The 16,882-nt window shown below is 40.1% G+C and overlaps 1 protein-coding gene across 1 annotated transcript in view; it reads right to left on the bottom strand.

Annotated features, from left to right (window-relative positions):
* The window catches only part of PSMD1 (proteasome 26S subunit, non-ATPase 1), a 63,566-nt gene that overhangs the window by 39,308 nt on the left and 7,376 nt on the right, over positions 1-16,882 (bottom strand). Inside the window, exons 8-16 of the mRNA XM_082287718.1 lie at positions 15,578-15,641; positions 13,704-13,832; positions 12,602-12,690; positions 11,905-11,983; positions 11,221-11,394; positions 10,141-10,252; positions 9,335-9,531; positions 8,661-8,756; positions 8,088-8,152 (exon numbers count right to left, since the gene is read on the bottom strand). Coding sequence (XP_082143844.1) covers positions 8,088-8,152; positions 8,661-8,756; positions 9,335-9,531; positions 10,141-10,252; positions 11,221-11,394; positions 11,905-11,983; positions 12,602-12,690; positions 13,704-13,832; positions 15,578-15,641 — 1,005 coding nt within the window. The remainder of the gene's footprint in view (positions 1-8,087; positions 8,153-8,660; positions 8,757-9,334; positions 9,532-10,140; positions 10,253-11,220; positions 11,395-11,904; positions 11,984-12,601; positions 12,691-13,703; positions 13,833-15,577; positions 15,642-16,882) is intronic.

Genomic DNA, 16,882 nt, shown 5'->3' with positions numbered 1-16,882 from the left:
TCCTTCCTCTTCCCTTAACCAAAATTTGTTTAAGAGGATTCTGTAGTTAAAAGCCAGAATGGATGGACTGCAATAGCTGTGAAAGACATCTACACTAAAAAATATTTGAGAATCAAATGCTTTTAATAAGACCTGGATTACTTCAAAGCTCAAACAGGAAGGGAATAGGAATAAAAAAACCCCAAGCCCCCTAAAAACTTCCATTTATGTCACTGAAATCATCCCAGAGCAGTGCCTTATTTAACCCAGAGCTCTGGAACCAGGTGCAGGTGCAATCATACCCATGCACAGAGTGATCACAGCAAAAAAACTTAAAAGCATCTCTTGCAATGCAGGAACTGGCATTCACAAGGAGTAACACCAAAAGGCAAACACCATTCCTGAGGGGTTATTGCCCAGCAGTCAGAAAGCAAGAAGCAGTCATCTTTGAAAACTCTCTTGATACTTAAATAAATCCATATTAATTAAACAAAAAAATGTTCATACAGCAGGCAGCAATCATCTACTTTCAGCCACAATTTAAATTTTCCCTTTCCAGCAGAAACATCACAGCTGGTTCAGAGCATCTAGAAAAACTGAGAGGTAACTTAGTTCTTTTCTGTCTGATCCTGCTCTTGTATAGCTGTCAAGTCTGAAATCTGTCTTACTCAAGAAGTAATTTGCCCTAAATGTCCCACAAAGAAAGATTCCAAGGCCTCTTTGTAATCAGTACTTTGACCTCCACCAACAGGAAACAGTCTTTGAAAAAGTCTCACCCAACAGAGATGTATTTTCTCAAGCCAATATGCAGGTTTCTGAATTTTAGTAACTGTAAACAGAAGCTCAGCATGTTCCAGTTACTGAGTTCAGTCAGCAACAACAAACCTCAATCTAAAGGACTAGTGCCTAACTAAAAGTCCAGTCTTCCTACAGGGAAAGAAAATTTCTCCATGGACAGAAACACACCAGCAAGAAAGCATGCACATTCCATGCTTCCACTCTCCAAGTGGAAAACATTCCACTTAGCATGCTAAGTGTAAGAAGACATTGCTCATTGCTTGTCCACTTACAAAGCAAAAAAGCTGAGAATTCAGGTAACAGCCTTGGAAAGCAGGACAGAGCAAGAAAAAAGATGAAGATGCAGAACTATGAAATAAAAAACCATGAACAGCAGAGCTCTTGTTTTAGCAACTGTATCTACAAGAACAGATCTGAACAAAGACATCACCTTCATTAGTAAGACATGAGGAGAGAGTCACTGCAAGCTCCTGTAAGAAAGCACCAGTTTGTTGTATGGTTACTAAGGACAACACTGCTCGTCAGCTATCAACAAGCATGACAGGAGACTCAGGACTATATCCTGAGCATTGTCTTTAGGTAACACAAATTTATAAAATATATTTTTATATGCTGTCTGCAAAGTGAGAGTATTTTCATAGCATTATAATATTTTACCACCTTTTTCATAAAGATAGCAGCGTAAATAATAACTGATAAAGCTTTGCAGTCACTTGGCTGTAGAACACAAGACATTTTTACAGAAGGAAGGGGTCATGCACTTCCCATTTAACACACAAAACAAAAATAGAGGGATTCCTTTCTCTGGAGCAAAACATTCCCAATTCTTTCAGAATCTGACCCACAACAAATCAGCCACATGGCCAGCTCTATAGTCTCTGCACATAAAATAATAAAATCTCCATAAAATAATAACTTAAGAGTTACCTAGTTCAACTTTTTTCATTATGACAAAGACCTTTACCTGGCATATTTAATTTCTTTTTAAACTACCAAAAAGCAAGATAAAAGTCAAAGCTGACCCACAACATCCAAGCACTATGGGAAGAACACTTTAGAACAACAATGGACAAGTATGGTGGTTGTTTAGTTGTTTAATTATTTAAAATACATTAGGAGATATTTAGTCAGTGCTCTGTCTGCCTATCTAATTAAAAATTACAGCACAGACATGGACATAAGGACTCAGCAGTCTTGCAGAGAGGAAAATAATGGAGTTCAAAGCCTAATAGAATAAGTGTATTGAAATGCAAATAAAGGGATTACCTTACAAAAAACGAAACAAAACAACAAAACCCACACAAAACAGACAAAACCAGAAAAATCAACCAAAGTCACAACCTTTAAGTCACTCTGAGAAACAAAGAAGCAAGAAATTCAGCTAATCCCAGCTATAGTGATGTGATATAGAATGCTTTTTGTAAAGCCAGTCCTAAACCACCTGAGGTTCTGTAAGCTGCAAGCCTTTAGCTATCGAGAAACTTACAGGTAGCTAGAAAAATGTATTATTCAGTTATCTTGTATCCTACAAGTACAAAATACAGTTATATTCCTAACTATATCACACTAGACCATACTAGTATCAATTTTCAAATGCAAATACAGTTAAAATCAACAGTTAAACAGAAGGCACTGAGTAGAGAGGCTGATGCTATAAACTGGTGCTGTATCACCTGCACACAAGAGGCACATGGAATTTTTTTATAGTGCTTGACAGAAAGTGTTGCTTTTCTACACTGTTTTCATACTTTGGAAAAAATCCACATCACTGCAAGCTGGTATAGGAAAACAAATGCATTATTCCCCTAAATCTTTTTCTAGGCTGCTGTATGTAACATCAGACTTAAAAAGTAAACCAATGTAAGCTCAGTAAACCTGGTAAAGGCACACTCACCAACCTGGGACACTGGAGCCCAAAGAGGCAGAACATTTGCCAGAGCTCTTCTGGCTTTTTGCCTTGCAAGCTGGAGCCAGGAGTCCCAGAATTCTGGACAGTTCTCAGCACTAACTTAATATTACCATGAAGCACTAGATTTTTTCTTCATATTGAAAAAGATGCCTATGTACAACTGCTCAGAAGCCCTTCTTTGTTTCACTTCCCCTTTGGCTCTCTAGGCAACCATTAACATGGCAGAAACAACAGTCAGGAGAGAAGTAACTTCCATAATTTTGCCTTGGTATAACAACGTGGTGTTTACTATCAGTTCCATTCCCATGAGAAACAATGTTTTCTCCAGTGGAAAAGGAAGGCTTTTGCCCTGCAGAGGAGAAGAAGCCCTTTCATTTTGCAATGGGAATCTGTGTACAAAAATAGGAAAGATGTGTCCATTTTTACTTATTTTTTATAATTCATGTCAATCCTATTTGTCAAGCCACAGCTACGATTCCTTGCATCCAGGTATTCAGGTCCTTTCCAACCTCTGAAAAACAACACCATGCTCTTAAAAATGAAGAGCTTTTTACTCCCTAATGGATCCTCTTTACAAAAGCTCTACACAGATAATGGCAACTCATTTTCGAATTCACTAAACCCTGTACAACTTCAGTGAAAGTCTAAGGCTTCTCCTGATTATAGTAAGACTTCTGCTACTATTTCTTTGAAAGAGACCTTCATTCTCCTCTCCCAGGAAGACCGAGACAAAGATATAATGTACTGGATTGTAAACAAAACCCTTTTAATCTTTCCTATGCAACAATTAACAAGCAGATATGTTTCACTAAATTCCTCTTCACAGTTAAAACATTGAAAAAGTCACTGGCACAGATCTCATTAGAGTGACTGTCCTCATACTCAATTACCCAGATCATCTGCCATCTGCCTTCTGGATAAAGGTAGGCTAGAGCATGTTAAGGAAACAAACTGTCTGAGCTTTCCTGGAATAAAATCCAAGTATCTGATCTGTTTGCCTTAAAACAAATACATAGCCTTAAAATACCAAAGGCTATGAAAACACAAAGAATACAAAAGCAGGAAACATTACTATTTCACTTGCATCACCCTAAAATGACAAACTGAACAGAAGCCATGCAGAGTTCTTCATGTTTGGGTAGCCTACACTTATCAGCTGAGACTACATCTTCCTTTTGGGACTCTCTAGAGGCTGCACTGTTCCCTGTCCTGCCCTCAGCCTTTTCCCAACAGTATTGCATGAAGACAAAAACAGCATCCTACAACTCAAGTCCCACTTCCTGCTGACTCCCATTCCCCTGGATGTAACAACTGCTATGAGAGCATTAAACCTTTTTAGTTCATGCTTGCAAGCACTGCTGCATCCCACATTGAAGCTTTCTCCCTAACCAGATTTGTTCTATCCATAAAACATCTACCTCCTTATTTTGTATATAAAATAAAGTGTTTAGATACCCTGCAGCACTGCTCTAACAATATAAAAATAAGGCTGACTACATAATCCAATCACATCTCACTCTGCAATACCAACAAAGATCAATTCATCATCTAAAGTGGTAAAAATTATGATTAAAATAAAGTCTTTCCATTTTTATAAAGTAAAACACTTTAAATTTATCATGCTTTCCATCTCATCATAATAGTCTTTAAAAAAAGCTGACCAGAAATCACAAGTGCCTTAAATGCTGTTTTCCAACAGTCATAAATATTTCATAGCCACTTCAGCATAAAGAACCACCAGTATATAAACATCAACAATAAGGTAAGTTTGCTATCTGTGATCACCGGCAAAATGATCAGGACTGGGAAAACAGAGACACCTTACAGCAGCCAAGTCAATACATCATTTCTCTTCCTCCTATTTCACAATACAGCTTCAGTATCTGCACCCACACTGCAAGCTCCAAACATCCCAAGCTTTATTCATGCCTCTGTAACACTTTACAATCAACATTTTACTTAGAAGTGCCTCCTGTAAGAGGTGGCCATTTTTAGAAAGAGAGAAGATGTAAATCTCAGGTTTTTGCACCACACATAATTTTGACTGGTTTTTTTAGATGGGAAAAGGGAGAAAAGAGAAGGCACTTTTGAAACAATTCTCTTGCACAGGAGCATTTTCTTATCATTTAATGTAGTGGCATGAAAATTATCTGCTCCAAAATACTTAACTAGTGCCTAATTTTTGTACAGCACTAAGCCAAGAGGGGAAAAAAGCCACACCAAGCCCTATAGCGAGCAGGCTGTGCTTTCCATCCCCTGTCTGAACCTGTGGACTGCTTTTAACAGTCAGCAAAATCAGAATTAACAGCAGCAACACTGCTGATCAAGGTTCAGTTCTACATACAGGGTCCCCTGGAAAGCTTTGGGGAGCCCAAGAACAGGACAAGGAAGTTTTGTGCTATATGAATAGGACCTGCAGTGTATTCTGCACTCAAGCAGTATGATTGCTACTACTCTGCTCCCTTGGGTGGCTTGGCTGCAGACATTCCCACAGCCAGGCGAGTGTGCATCCAACATCCCAGAGTGAAACTGTTACAGGAGCACTAACCCCTGCTCCCCCAATCCCTTGGGGGATAATAACTGGGTGATTTCATAACACACTGGAAAATTTAATCTTGCAATTCTTAGGTAAAACTTAAGACTAGAACATTCTATCTAAACCTTGATTCATGAATCCTGAATAATGAAAAAACGCACATATATTCTTTTGTAGATTTTTGCAATAATTCAAAAGAGCAATTAAAAAAAAAAAGAATTTCCATGCTTAAAAAAATATAAAAGCGGTAATCTTCAAATTCAAGCAAAATGTTACTGGTCTAAAAATTAAATGTCACGTTTTATTACATGATGTTCTATCACATTTTACTTTGATACTGTGCTGTTTTCATTAACCAGCCATAAAAGTCAAGATGTGCTCTTCAGTGAGTGTATGCAGGGTTGTATGTATGTGATAGCAAGGAAGACTCACAGAGGAAAACAAGGACAGCAAAGCCCTACAGAATGTTCTGCTATGCAGATGCGTTACCTAAAATTAGCAGTTTTGTGACGTTTATGACACTTTTAGTTCAAATCCAAGAAGAAGAACATTTATTCACAGATAATTGTAACAACAGGAGAAAACAAACTGGATATTTATGACACAACTTGAGTTTGTGGGTTATAGTTCTGTCATGTTCAAACAATGGTGCTTTTAAGGAAATTACCATCCTCTGACTGTAACCTCCACCCTTATTTGGATTTTACTATTCCTATAGGAGGAACAGACAGAAGCACAAGTCTGAGCATACTCCTGCTAAAGTGTACAATCCAGCAGACAAACTCACACCTCCAGCATATTCAACCTTACATGAATGCCATGAACTCCCCAAGAAAAACATAGACTGCATTAAACAAATGTATTCTCTTATTTCAATCCTGACTTCACAGTTCCCTTTCTGGAACCACATACAAAGAATTCAATAAGAACTCTTCTCATAGGACCTTCAGTCATGTTTCCTTCATTTCAGAGGAGATTAATTTCTGGGGTTTAGCCCACTGTGTCCCAGACCTGCCCACCTCCCATCACAAAACACTTCATTCAAAAGCTCTGTATACCCAGCAGCTGACAAATCACTGACTCTTGCCAGTATTCAATGATGTGTTAGTGGCCTTTACAAGTAAATCCAGTTAGACCAACAAACAACAGTCCTAAGAAATGTCATTTTAGCCGTGAAATCTGACAAACTCACAACCCACTTGGTCTTTGTGTCTCTGTACATCAGCATTGTTGAGCTAGGCCAGAGCACACAACTAGTTATCATGTGAAAAGTGCTGGCAACTACCACAGCCTAACACAAACCTTTTGCCTCCAGAAGCCAGTGATAATCAGCTAAGAAGTTTTAGTCCTTGACTACCAAGTAAGGTGGACACTGGAATTTACAAAGAACCTCCTTATTGCACAAGTAGGTTCTGGACTGCAAGTCTCCAGAAAGGGAAGGGAAGAGGCAGGATAACATCTGAACCACTGCACAGCAGGTGAAAGAGTCCAAGATGGTGTCACTCATTTCCTCATTGCTGGACATGGAGAAAACAAGCCCTGAACTACGCTGCTCCAGCAAGATGCCAGCACATGGTAAATGGTTTAGCTCAGATCCTTGAAAGTTTCTCATTTTGGTAGGAGCTTTCATGTGCAATTGTGTTTTGCATTTGTTGAAAAGAAAAATTACACTGAAATCTGAGACAAAAGGGCTTTGTCACAACCTGTTTTGAAAAAAGATGCCTGAAACTATGGAAGGAGTGCATGGAATTTTTGTTATGTATACATATACAAAAGTCAGTTAAACAGACCCCTTGGCTTCAGGAGAGGCACAGATCCCTCCCCATGCAGCAAGGAACAAGCTGTGCTGCTTGGAAGTAACAGAGCAGAAGCACTTGGGAGACGCCTGCTGCCCACCGTGAGAATCTGTCCTCTTTGCAAACCACATTCAATTATCCTTCAGATAGAGTGGAACAGCACAGAGTCACTTTCATGTGGGGAACAACTCGGTTACAGAAGAGCTCAGTAACCCAAGTTTTAACCCCATCTTTAAGAACCTCTCATCCTGCTTTTAAGGACAGCTACCAACCCAAAGAAGATGTGAACAACGATTTTTAAATTACAGTTATGGACCCAAGTATGCACCAACTCCTCTCTCAGCCACACTCAAAGGCTGCAGTTTGGCTCAGTGCTTAGATTACACAGATTATTGTATTAACAGATGCAGGTGTAGTCCTTGGGGAGCCTTCTAAAGCCCCAACCTAATTAAAAAGAAAAAAACCACTTCAAACATCCCTTAGCCAAGGAACTGTGGGGCACTACAAAATACCATTTCAGCCATAGGTTTCACTTTAGACACCCAAAGGAAACACTGTGAGGATGTTGTGATTAACTCCTGTTACAATGTAAGCCCAGTAACTTCTCAGGGTTTAACAGTGGATACTTAAGAAACAAAGATTATTTCAAGATCCTCCTTCAGTCTTTTTTTAATCCAAGTCACAACATTTTAGACAGCCATTAGGCAGCTATATCATGTCAGAGTACTGCTGCCCTTAAGAGGCTTGGCACAAGCACAATATATTTAATTTTTAATTAACTCTCAATCCTGCAAATATTAATTTTTTATTCTATTTGTCAACTTCTTCTACCTCCGTTCAGACAATTAAGCCACAAGTCTGGAAACCAACAGAAAGACTCATTAAACATCTGCTGAAAATTAAGGAAGGCTTCTAATTCTAAACCAATCTCTCAGTTTTTTAACTTTTCAAAATCCATTCAATTAGCAGTTCAGTCACTTTGTGAAAGCAGTAGCATACTCATTTTCTGAAAAAGTAACAGACATTAATTTGAAGGCTGCAGCAGTGACCAAGGAAGAAGACACCTTACCTGAACAGAATGAAACCAAGTGACTCCACAGCTGCCCGCCTCACATCATCATTCACATCACTCACCTACAAAAGGGAAAACAGGACATTCAGAAGAATATAGTTAAAGCACTTGACAACTCTGCAATGTTTCAGGCTAGGTGTCAGTTAATCAAGAAGACAGGATTATAGAGGAAGTTAGTTAAAACCATGTTCAGCCTTAGCCCAAACAGCCTCACTTGTGTTCACACACTGACCAGACAGACCTCATCCTTTAGAGCTTAATTTATTTTTTCTCCAGCCCATCATTACACAGACTACTCACTGCAAACCTGTTACCCAGGTAGTTAAGGTTCACATTTTAATTTTTAATAGGTTCCTTTTCTGTGATACCAGGTTGAAAGTCTGAAAGTCTACTTACCCTAATGTCGGAAGGGCCTGTTAGTTCTATTCATAATACTAAGAAAAGCTTTCTTCACTTCATAATCTCTGATTTGGACCAGAATATTAACACTACAGACACAAAGCCTGGCAAAGTGACGTGCTTGCTTCCTCACCACAAATTTCTATGTGCTCCTAAGGCCTCAGTACTCACAGCCACATGCAGTAGGCGCCTGATAGCCTTGTTGTTCCCTGAGCCACAGTATGCCATAGCCACAGTGTACATGCCAGAACGACGGAGAATAGGATCCTGGAAGAGAAATCATCAATATTTAACATCCATTCAAACAGTGATTCAGTAATTCTAGCTTTAAATTTGTTCCACACTTGTGTCTTGAATCTGCAAACAGGTCACAGGTCAGCCTCACTGCTTAATCGTTTATTTGGGACAAGTAACAGGACAACCACCAAAGCAGGGTTGTCATTACCAATTTCAGGGGGACACTGTTGCTATGCTGCAGGCTGCCAAAGATATAGGGCAGAGGTGTCATTCTGCTTCTTACTTGCTATCTGCTGTGACCACTACTAGAGCCTAGAGATGATCCACCTACAGCAAGCCTCATCTGTTTTTAAACACTACACTCTGTTCTAGTCCCTGTTGCTGCTCACATGACTATGAAGACCAAGTGTAAGGCTAAAGAAATACACAACTAAGCACTGCTGTTCTTGCATTTTTGATTCGTATTTGTGAAACAGTCCCACTTCAGAGCTATGTAAGAACTTCTCTGGTTCAAAACAGCCAACCCACCATAGCTGGAGATCCACAGACAGACAGAAAGGTCAGCCACGTAACACAAGAGTCAGGGATTAAGTCACAGCTTAATTTACCTTATCTCTGCAGAGACTCTCAATGAGAGCATCTGCCTCCTCCATCCTCCCATACATGACCAGAGCAATTCCAACTGCAAGGCCTCGCAGGATCTTTTCATGCTGGGTTTCCTGTGCGTAGCCAACCATGTCCTCAATAGCCTGGGCATTTTTAGATCCCAACATAACCAACCCCAGTGCCAAGCCAGCTGCCTCACCTGAAAAGCACAGACAAGCAAAAAAGTCAACTCAACTCTGTTCCCAAAAGTAGTAAATATTGTATCTAGAGAATCATGCCAGATGTAGGCCAGCAGATCACTTCTGGACGTCACCATGCCCAGCAACTCCATTATTCATGGCCAAATGTGCTTGTAACCACAATTTAGTGCTTTTCTCTACCAAGTTCAATTATCACTTCCTTGGGCCAAGAGCTGCTGAGATCATTTTCCTAGGAGCTCCTACCAATGCAGCAGTGGCTCCCACAAGCTTCTCCAAGCCTATCTCTCAGCTCAAAGAAGCACATGGCTCTGGAGATCAGCCACACTAAATAAAAAGCACATGACAAAGAAAAGAACAGAGCAAAATAAGGGGTTGTTTAAAGACCTAGTCTTATCAAAACTTGGTACAGTGCCAGTCATGACAGGACCTCTGAACATTACTGACACAACTGAAGAACCATAATGATCAGGAGAAGCTCAGTAAATAAAACACAGCTAGAAACAATCTATGCTGCTAACAGAAAACCCGGGGAAAAAAACCACAACAAAAACCTCCAGGTGCCTGATAAGGCCTCAGATAGTTATTTGCTTTGAAAGCAGAGCATTTACCTGTCACTGCATCATCCTGGTATAGATTTGTTTTCAGCAGATCGTACACATCTTGACGTGCCGTCCCCATGGCAGCCAGCCCCAAGCCCAGGCTGCCACCATGTCGCACAATCTAGAGAAGCATATGCAAGCTCAGTCATCATACAACAGGGAACAGTATGGCTTCAGGTGAAGTAGACATCTTTCCATCAATATAAATCTGCAGACTTTTAGCCCCAAACCAACCCAAAATGATCTCCTGATCTGTTAGAAATACCACTTTCACAGTCTCAAGCATCAGGTCCAATGAAAAAGGCAGAAAATAGAAGAGAAACAGTTCAAAAGCCCATAACCAATAAGTAACAGAAGCTTTACACATAGCACAGAAGACTTTCTAGCAACTTCAAGATCTTTTCGCCCACTGAATGATTTATGTAAAACCATAAATCTGCGCCATGTGTAAAAACTGGTGGCTAGTAAGAGCTTTTAAATAAAAAGGTAAATCAGTACCCACTTAAAAACAGTCTATAACCTCTTTTGCTCTAACAACGGATACATTTGCAGTAAGATAAGTGGGATCTGTTCACAGAATTTTAAATAAAAGTAATCTGAGTTTCCACAAGGAGAAAGAGGGAACACGCTGGGACAATGATCTATTCCCAACTTAAAACCGTATTTTTCATAGAGGTCTACAAACACTAAGTGGTGAAGTAAAAACACTTCTTATTGTGCAAGATGCATTAAAACTACAGGTCAGCAGAAACATTTTGTGGCTTATTTCCTTGACAATTAAGCTGTAAACAATAACAGGGCCTGAATACTGCAGGTCCACTAGCAAAACGAAGTAAATATAACAAGTAGTAAATATGATGATGCTACAGTCACTGTCAAATATGCAAGAATTTCCTAAAAATCTTACCTAAACCTTGAGCAACAGGTTATTAAAACCAACCTTTAATCAATCTTTAAGGCCCAGAGGAGGTCTAAGTATCACACTGCTGCCATGACCTTAATTATCTCTACCCCCCACTTCTAAACCAGCCAGCATCCTCCTGTATATCCCCAGCAAAACAAAGGCTCATTGCTGAGCCCAGTACACACATCATTACTGGCATTCTTCAGCTGGTTCAGTAAGTAGTCAATGATGTCCCCGCCATGGTTGGCATGGATGAGACCCAAAGCGTAGAGACCTCCTCCCTCCTGGTACGCTGACCCTGGAGAGGTGTCCTTGGGCAGGTAAGTTGCCATTAGCTGTAATGCTTCTTTCTCATGGCCCTGGATGTCCAGTGTCCAGCAGGAAGGGAAGACAGTGGGAAGGGAAAGGTGAAAAACCAGCAAAATAATATTTAAATGTGTTATAGCAATTACTTTCTCAAAAAAAATCTGTGTTTCAGTGCCACACAGGCCACCTTTCACACTTACTGAAACTTACTACAGTAGGGAACTTCGCTATGTCCCAAAATCACTTAAGAAACACCTGCAATTTTAATAGCTAGAAGTTATAAAATCTGTTCAACTCACAAAGGAAGAGTTAGAAAAAATACTCTCTCCTTGAGCCATGTTATTCTAGCACCTTTTTGATTCTCAGCAGAACGTACCATAAATTATATTGGATGTCAGACAAAATAATATAAGCACAGCTTTTTAGTGCAAAACCACAAAATATGTTATAGCTGTGCCAGGCACACTGAAGTGCAGGCACCATTCAGAATTCCCATTTCCACGTTTTCCAAGTTCACAAGTCAAGCATTTACAGTGAGCAGAGGCAAATGAATGAAATGTTACCTTGTGTATAACACCCAAGCTGGCAGTAGCAGTAAACTTAGCCCAGTTAGTGGCCCTGGCCAGCCATTCCAAATTGTCTCTAGATGAAAAGAGAAAGGTTATACGAAGTTTTTCACACAGCCTGTTCCTCATCCTGCAAGCAGGATTTAAGAGCACTGAAGACTGCTTCAAACTAGAAAGCAGCTCCAGAAAGGAAGGCAGCTAAACACATTTCCACTTTACATGTCTCTCCCCTTCATTAGTCCTGACTTTTGCCTGGTTGTAGTCAAGCTTCTAGACATGGGGGATCTCAGTGAAAGAGAGAGAACAACTGCTCAATATGCAGCCCACCAACACTCTGGGAGAAACTTAGAAGAGTTTCTGCAGCTTTCCTTAAGTCCCTGGTAAGGTCAGCCCTAGGATTTCCCTTACAAGAGTCATTCAGTACTGTCAGTCTCTACCATAAAAAGATACATCATTTCAGAAACTCTCTAACTGGTAAACAAAGAGAAGAGAAACTCCAGATCTCCACCCTCCAAGCTGCTCATATAGCTATCAGTCAAACAAAGCCAGTTCGTGAGGATAGAGAAAAGGAAACAATTCTCTCAGAGCATTAGAAGTCTGCAGCTACCATTCTGGAAGTATCAAGTTAAAGGAGGGCAACAATGTTGTTCAAACACCTCTAAATGACATTGGAGCTTCCTTGCCATAGATTTACCTGAGGAACTGGTCACTGGTTGTCCCACAATGCATAAAGGAGTTTGCTATAACAGTTGCTGTATGACACACAGAATTCCTCACTGCATCCTGGAAGAACAAGAACAATCAGTATCATCACTCAGCAAAAGATATGCCCAAGGTCGCTTAACATGCTTGCCAGTACACTAGAAAAATGGACTATAATGATCCTCAATTTAACCAGCAATTTCCCTGTAATCAGCTAATAGATTGCTAATACACTCTAACATATCCTCAAGCCATCTTTCCCATGCAAAATGATCCTTTCTGTGAGTTTCTTTCAGAAATGTGATTACTCCAATTGCCACTTAACTGGAGAACCCCCCCTCTCTGTTTCCCAGAACTGAGCACTGCACAGCGTGTGCTGCTGCTGTTTCCAGGCCATTCCCAGAACTCTATTGCAGAATCACTCCTGAGCACTTAACCAGCAGATGGAAAAGACTTTCCAATACATTTGAAGTGTTGTCTGAAATAGATGAACCCACTAACACTGAGGATGTGCATCTTATTTCACATATAAAAAACTTCTCCTATGGTTTCTAGTAATCATTTAAGAGTCCAGTTTACCTGTAAGTTTTAATTTACCCACTCTTGAGTAACACCACCCAAAATAAAACCAGTCACGCCATTCACTAGCACTGTCTACATTACGGTATCTGATTGGTTTTGTCTCCAACGTGGAAATATTGGTCTTTTACTACATACCAGGATTCCCTTAGCCAAGCTGAAGGTGTGGGCTCACATAACACCTCAATCAAGATACCAACATACTGTAACCTATAGCCCTGGCTGACTCCTCCCTTCCCAACCAGCAGCATTTGCAATGGATCTGACAGGGAGCTGGAGGGTGAGTTTTGCCCATCTTACTGGACAGATGAAAAACACACCCACCCAAAAAAAAAAACCCCAAAAAAACTGTGAGAAAAACATAAGTTTCTATAACCAATCAGACAAAAAACAATTAAAATATCAACACGCTAATAGCAGCCTATCATTAAAAACAATAGAACATGGTCCAAACAAACACAGAATGAATCAGATAAATCCAAGACTACGGTTTTATATTTAACAAAGTCTCTTACCTTTGTGTTTTTGAGGATCATGAGGTCTGTATTGTTGTTTCGTATTAAAAACTGCAGATGTAACTCAATGGCCATTTCCCCACTTAAAATTTTAATCATTTTTGAGATCTGGTCCTTAGGCTCTGGATTCTTCACATACAAGCAAAGGAGAAAAAAATTCCATGAGAACCCAACTACAGCTCTGCTAAAATACAATCCATGAGAAGCTTCTCTGGTATGTTTCCATCACCATATTCCAAAACCTATCAGGTTTTAGGACTAAAAAGACATTGTTTCTGTCCTTGGTGCACAAGCCCAAACCTCCCAGAAATCAAACCTTTTGTGCACAGCAGTGCAGGTGGTAGAAGAGACTCTTCAAAAAGAAATGTATTGTTGCATTGAAAGCAAAAGGGTGTGGATGACATCTGACATTCTGCAAGCAGCTGTTTGGCCTTACAGAGACAGTAAGTCTCCTGCTAGAGGCAAACCCTTTTATAAATTTCAACGTGTATTTCCATGGAAGGTTTCATAGACAGGGCCACAAAGTTACAATACTTTGCAAGACCCTGCTGAGCTGCAGCATCATTCTTGTGAGCTACAAGCTTTATTTAGAACAACAGCTAGTAGAACTAGGAAACTTTAATACATTCATCTTACAGAGCTCTTTGAAAAAGTCTCCGTCCTCATGATGGAACAGCTGAAAATGGATCTGTGGAAACTCAAGTTCCTTTTGAGCAGGGTGAAAAGTACAGTGCAGCTCTTTGTCCTGACATTGTTAGCAGCTCACAGACTAGCCAAGCATGAGTAGTTCAGCCCTTAAACTAATTCCCTCAATTATTTCTTTGTAGCCAGCATTCTGAACTGTGTAAGATTAAGCTAAAGAACATTTCTGGCCACACAGATCGTTTTTGTGTATTTGGTACAATCAGCAAAGCCAATGCAGCAGAAACTGATTCAAGACACCTTTCCTGCACAGAACCACTGTCGAGGTTCCTTGCTGGGGCAAGAAACTCAACCCCTTTTGTTTTCCTTGTGAAATATCATTTGAAGAAAACACTTCAATTTGCCCTTAATTAATTTTTAAGTGACCTTCAAGAATCTTTCAAAGATTCCCAAGTTTTGTTTGCAAACATTTACTATGGGGAAAAAGAAATAAAAAAACCAACAACTTGTCTTGGGTTTTACTTTCCTCTCTGGTAGCACTTCTTGTCTTCAGCATTGGAAATGTCAGAATTGCATTAACTATTCTACATGCTGAAATGCATGCATGCAACTATTCTATTCTACATGCTGAAATGCAACTGTATGCTCATGTTAGAAGTGAACTCACTTTCTCCAATACTTGGGGAAAGAAACTAAACAAAGAGATTCCAACCAACTGGCCCAGCAACACAGCACCACGCAGGCCCGAGGCAACTTTAGGGCTTTATGGAAAAGAAACTCTGTTACATCAGCATCCCCTCCTGCCACTCCTGCAGAACAGCATCAGTTCTATCCAACCAGAACTACAGTTGGATTTTTGAAGAACAAAAAAAAATACATCAAGCTAATTCACTTCCTAAGGTTCTCAGCAGCAGTTAAATTTCAGGCCTTTTCTTCTGGAATGAATTAATTGTTTCAATATCAAAAGGCAAACACATGAGCCAGATCCTTCTGTTTCCTATTTCAGAACTCAGTAATTCCTGCTGAACTCTGACCATTTCCCAGTCTCACACAGCTTTCAGTATCTGAACTGCTGGACTTTAAGTCAGATATTTGGCCCTCAGACATCATCTGTCTCCAAGACAGAAAAGGAAGTCCATTCTTTATTAGCCAAACCAATTTAGCAATCCTAGAGATCCAAAGAGAACACATAAGAAAAACTAAGTAAGGTCTATTTTGGAAACAGCACTCACAATTTCCACAGACTTCCCTGCTGCACAAGTGCTTCCTGGTTTCTCTTCTGCTTCCATAGCATCACTGAAATAAAATAAAAATGAAAAATGCATCACCTGCAACTAGTCAAGAACTGTAATTATGGCTGAACACTGTCCTGAAGGAGTAGCCTGGGATTTGGAGATGATGACCGGAAAAGAGGACTTTGATAGAACAAGGGCTGACTATCTGGAGCTCACTGCTAAACAGAAAACTCCTCCCCCACTCAATTTTCAGGGAACTTGAGGACAAAGGCCTGGAAATCCTACTTTCTTATTCCATCTAGAGAGACAACAAAAATAAAGATGCTTGTAGGGAATGAACAGACACAGATGAGCAAACAAGGTCAACAAACAAGGCATCAAGGATAATTTTATCTTCCCCCAGAAGCCTTGTGCTTGTCGCTATTAGCATGGGTACTGCAGTGTTGACACGGAAATGAAACATATTAAGATGTTGTTAGCACCTTGTTCTAATGCTACACAGGCTGACATAAATTCTTCTGTGTCTTTCACTTAATTTCACCGGAAAAGAAGAGAGGAAGAGGAAAATGTTTGCCATGCCTGTGTCACCAATTCAAAAGTATTTATACTCAGCTCCACAGCTGGATAAACCCTTATATTTAACCAGCCTGGATCTAGGTGGGATTCTCCACCACACACTATCAAAGACAGTGCAGGGAGCAGGTTGTGCACAGACATAAGAGCTCTGGTGAAACTATCAGTAAGTATTCCATGGTGATTACAGAGCAGATGGAGAACAAACTTCTTCCATGCTGCCCCTGAGCTGAGCAGCAGCCTTAGCATAGATTGGTCAACTCTCCTGTAAGTCACCAAAAGAAGAAATAAAGATGATGGAATGGTTAGTGCCAACTTTGATTTTTCTAAACAGCAGTTTCCTGCAGCTAAGATCTACGATACTGACCACTGAACATGTTTTAAAAAACTCAAAGTAGATTTGAACTACCTCTTCTGAACTGCAACTACAAAGGGTCTGTTGACACCACAGTATCATCTGAGCTCACTCTTCCCACAAGCTGTGATGTGAAACCAAACTTGCACATAGCTGTAATGAGCTTTTTCCCTGAACTCCCCTCTCACCTCAGCTTTGCATGTTGCTGCAAAGACCACATAGCATCAGCATTCCCAAGCAACTCATGCCATGGCTTAATGAATTACTGCTCATTAGCTGAGCCACAGTATAACTGCTCCGTGCTTATCTCAACTGCAAAGGAAAATCCCTTTAAAAACCAGTAGATTTTGGTAATACACAATTTCATTTTGAGC

This window comes from Coloeus monedula (genome assembly GCF_965178545.1).
Source record: "Coloeus monedula genome assembly, chromosome: 10".
Classification (NCBI taxonomy): Eukaryota; Metazoa; Chordata; class Aves; order Passeriformes; family Corvidae; genus Coloeus; species Coloeus monedula.
This window is presented reverse-complemented; position numbering and strand designations above follow the sequence as displayed.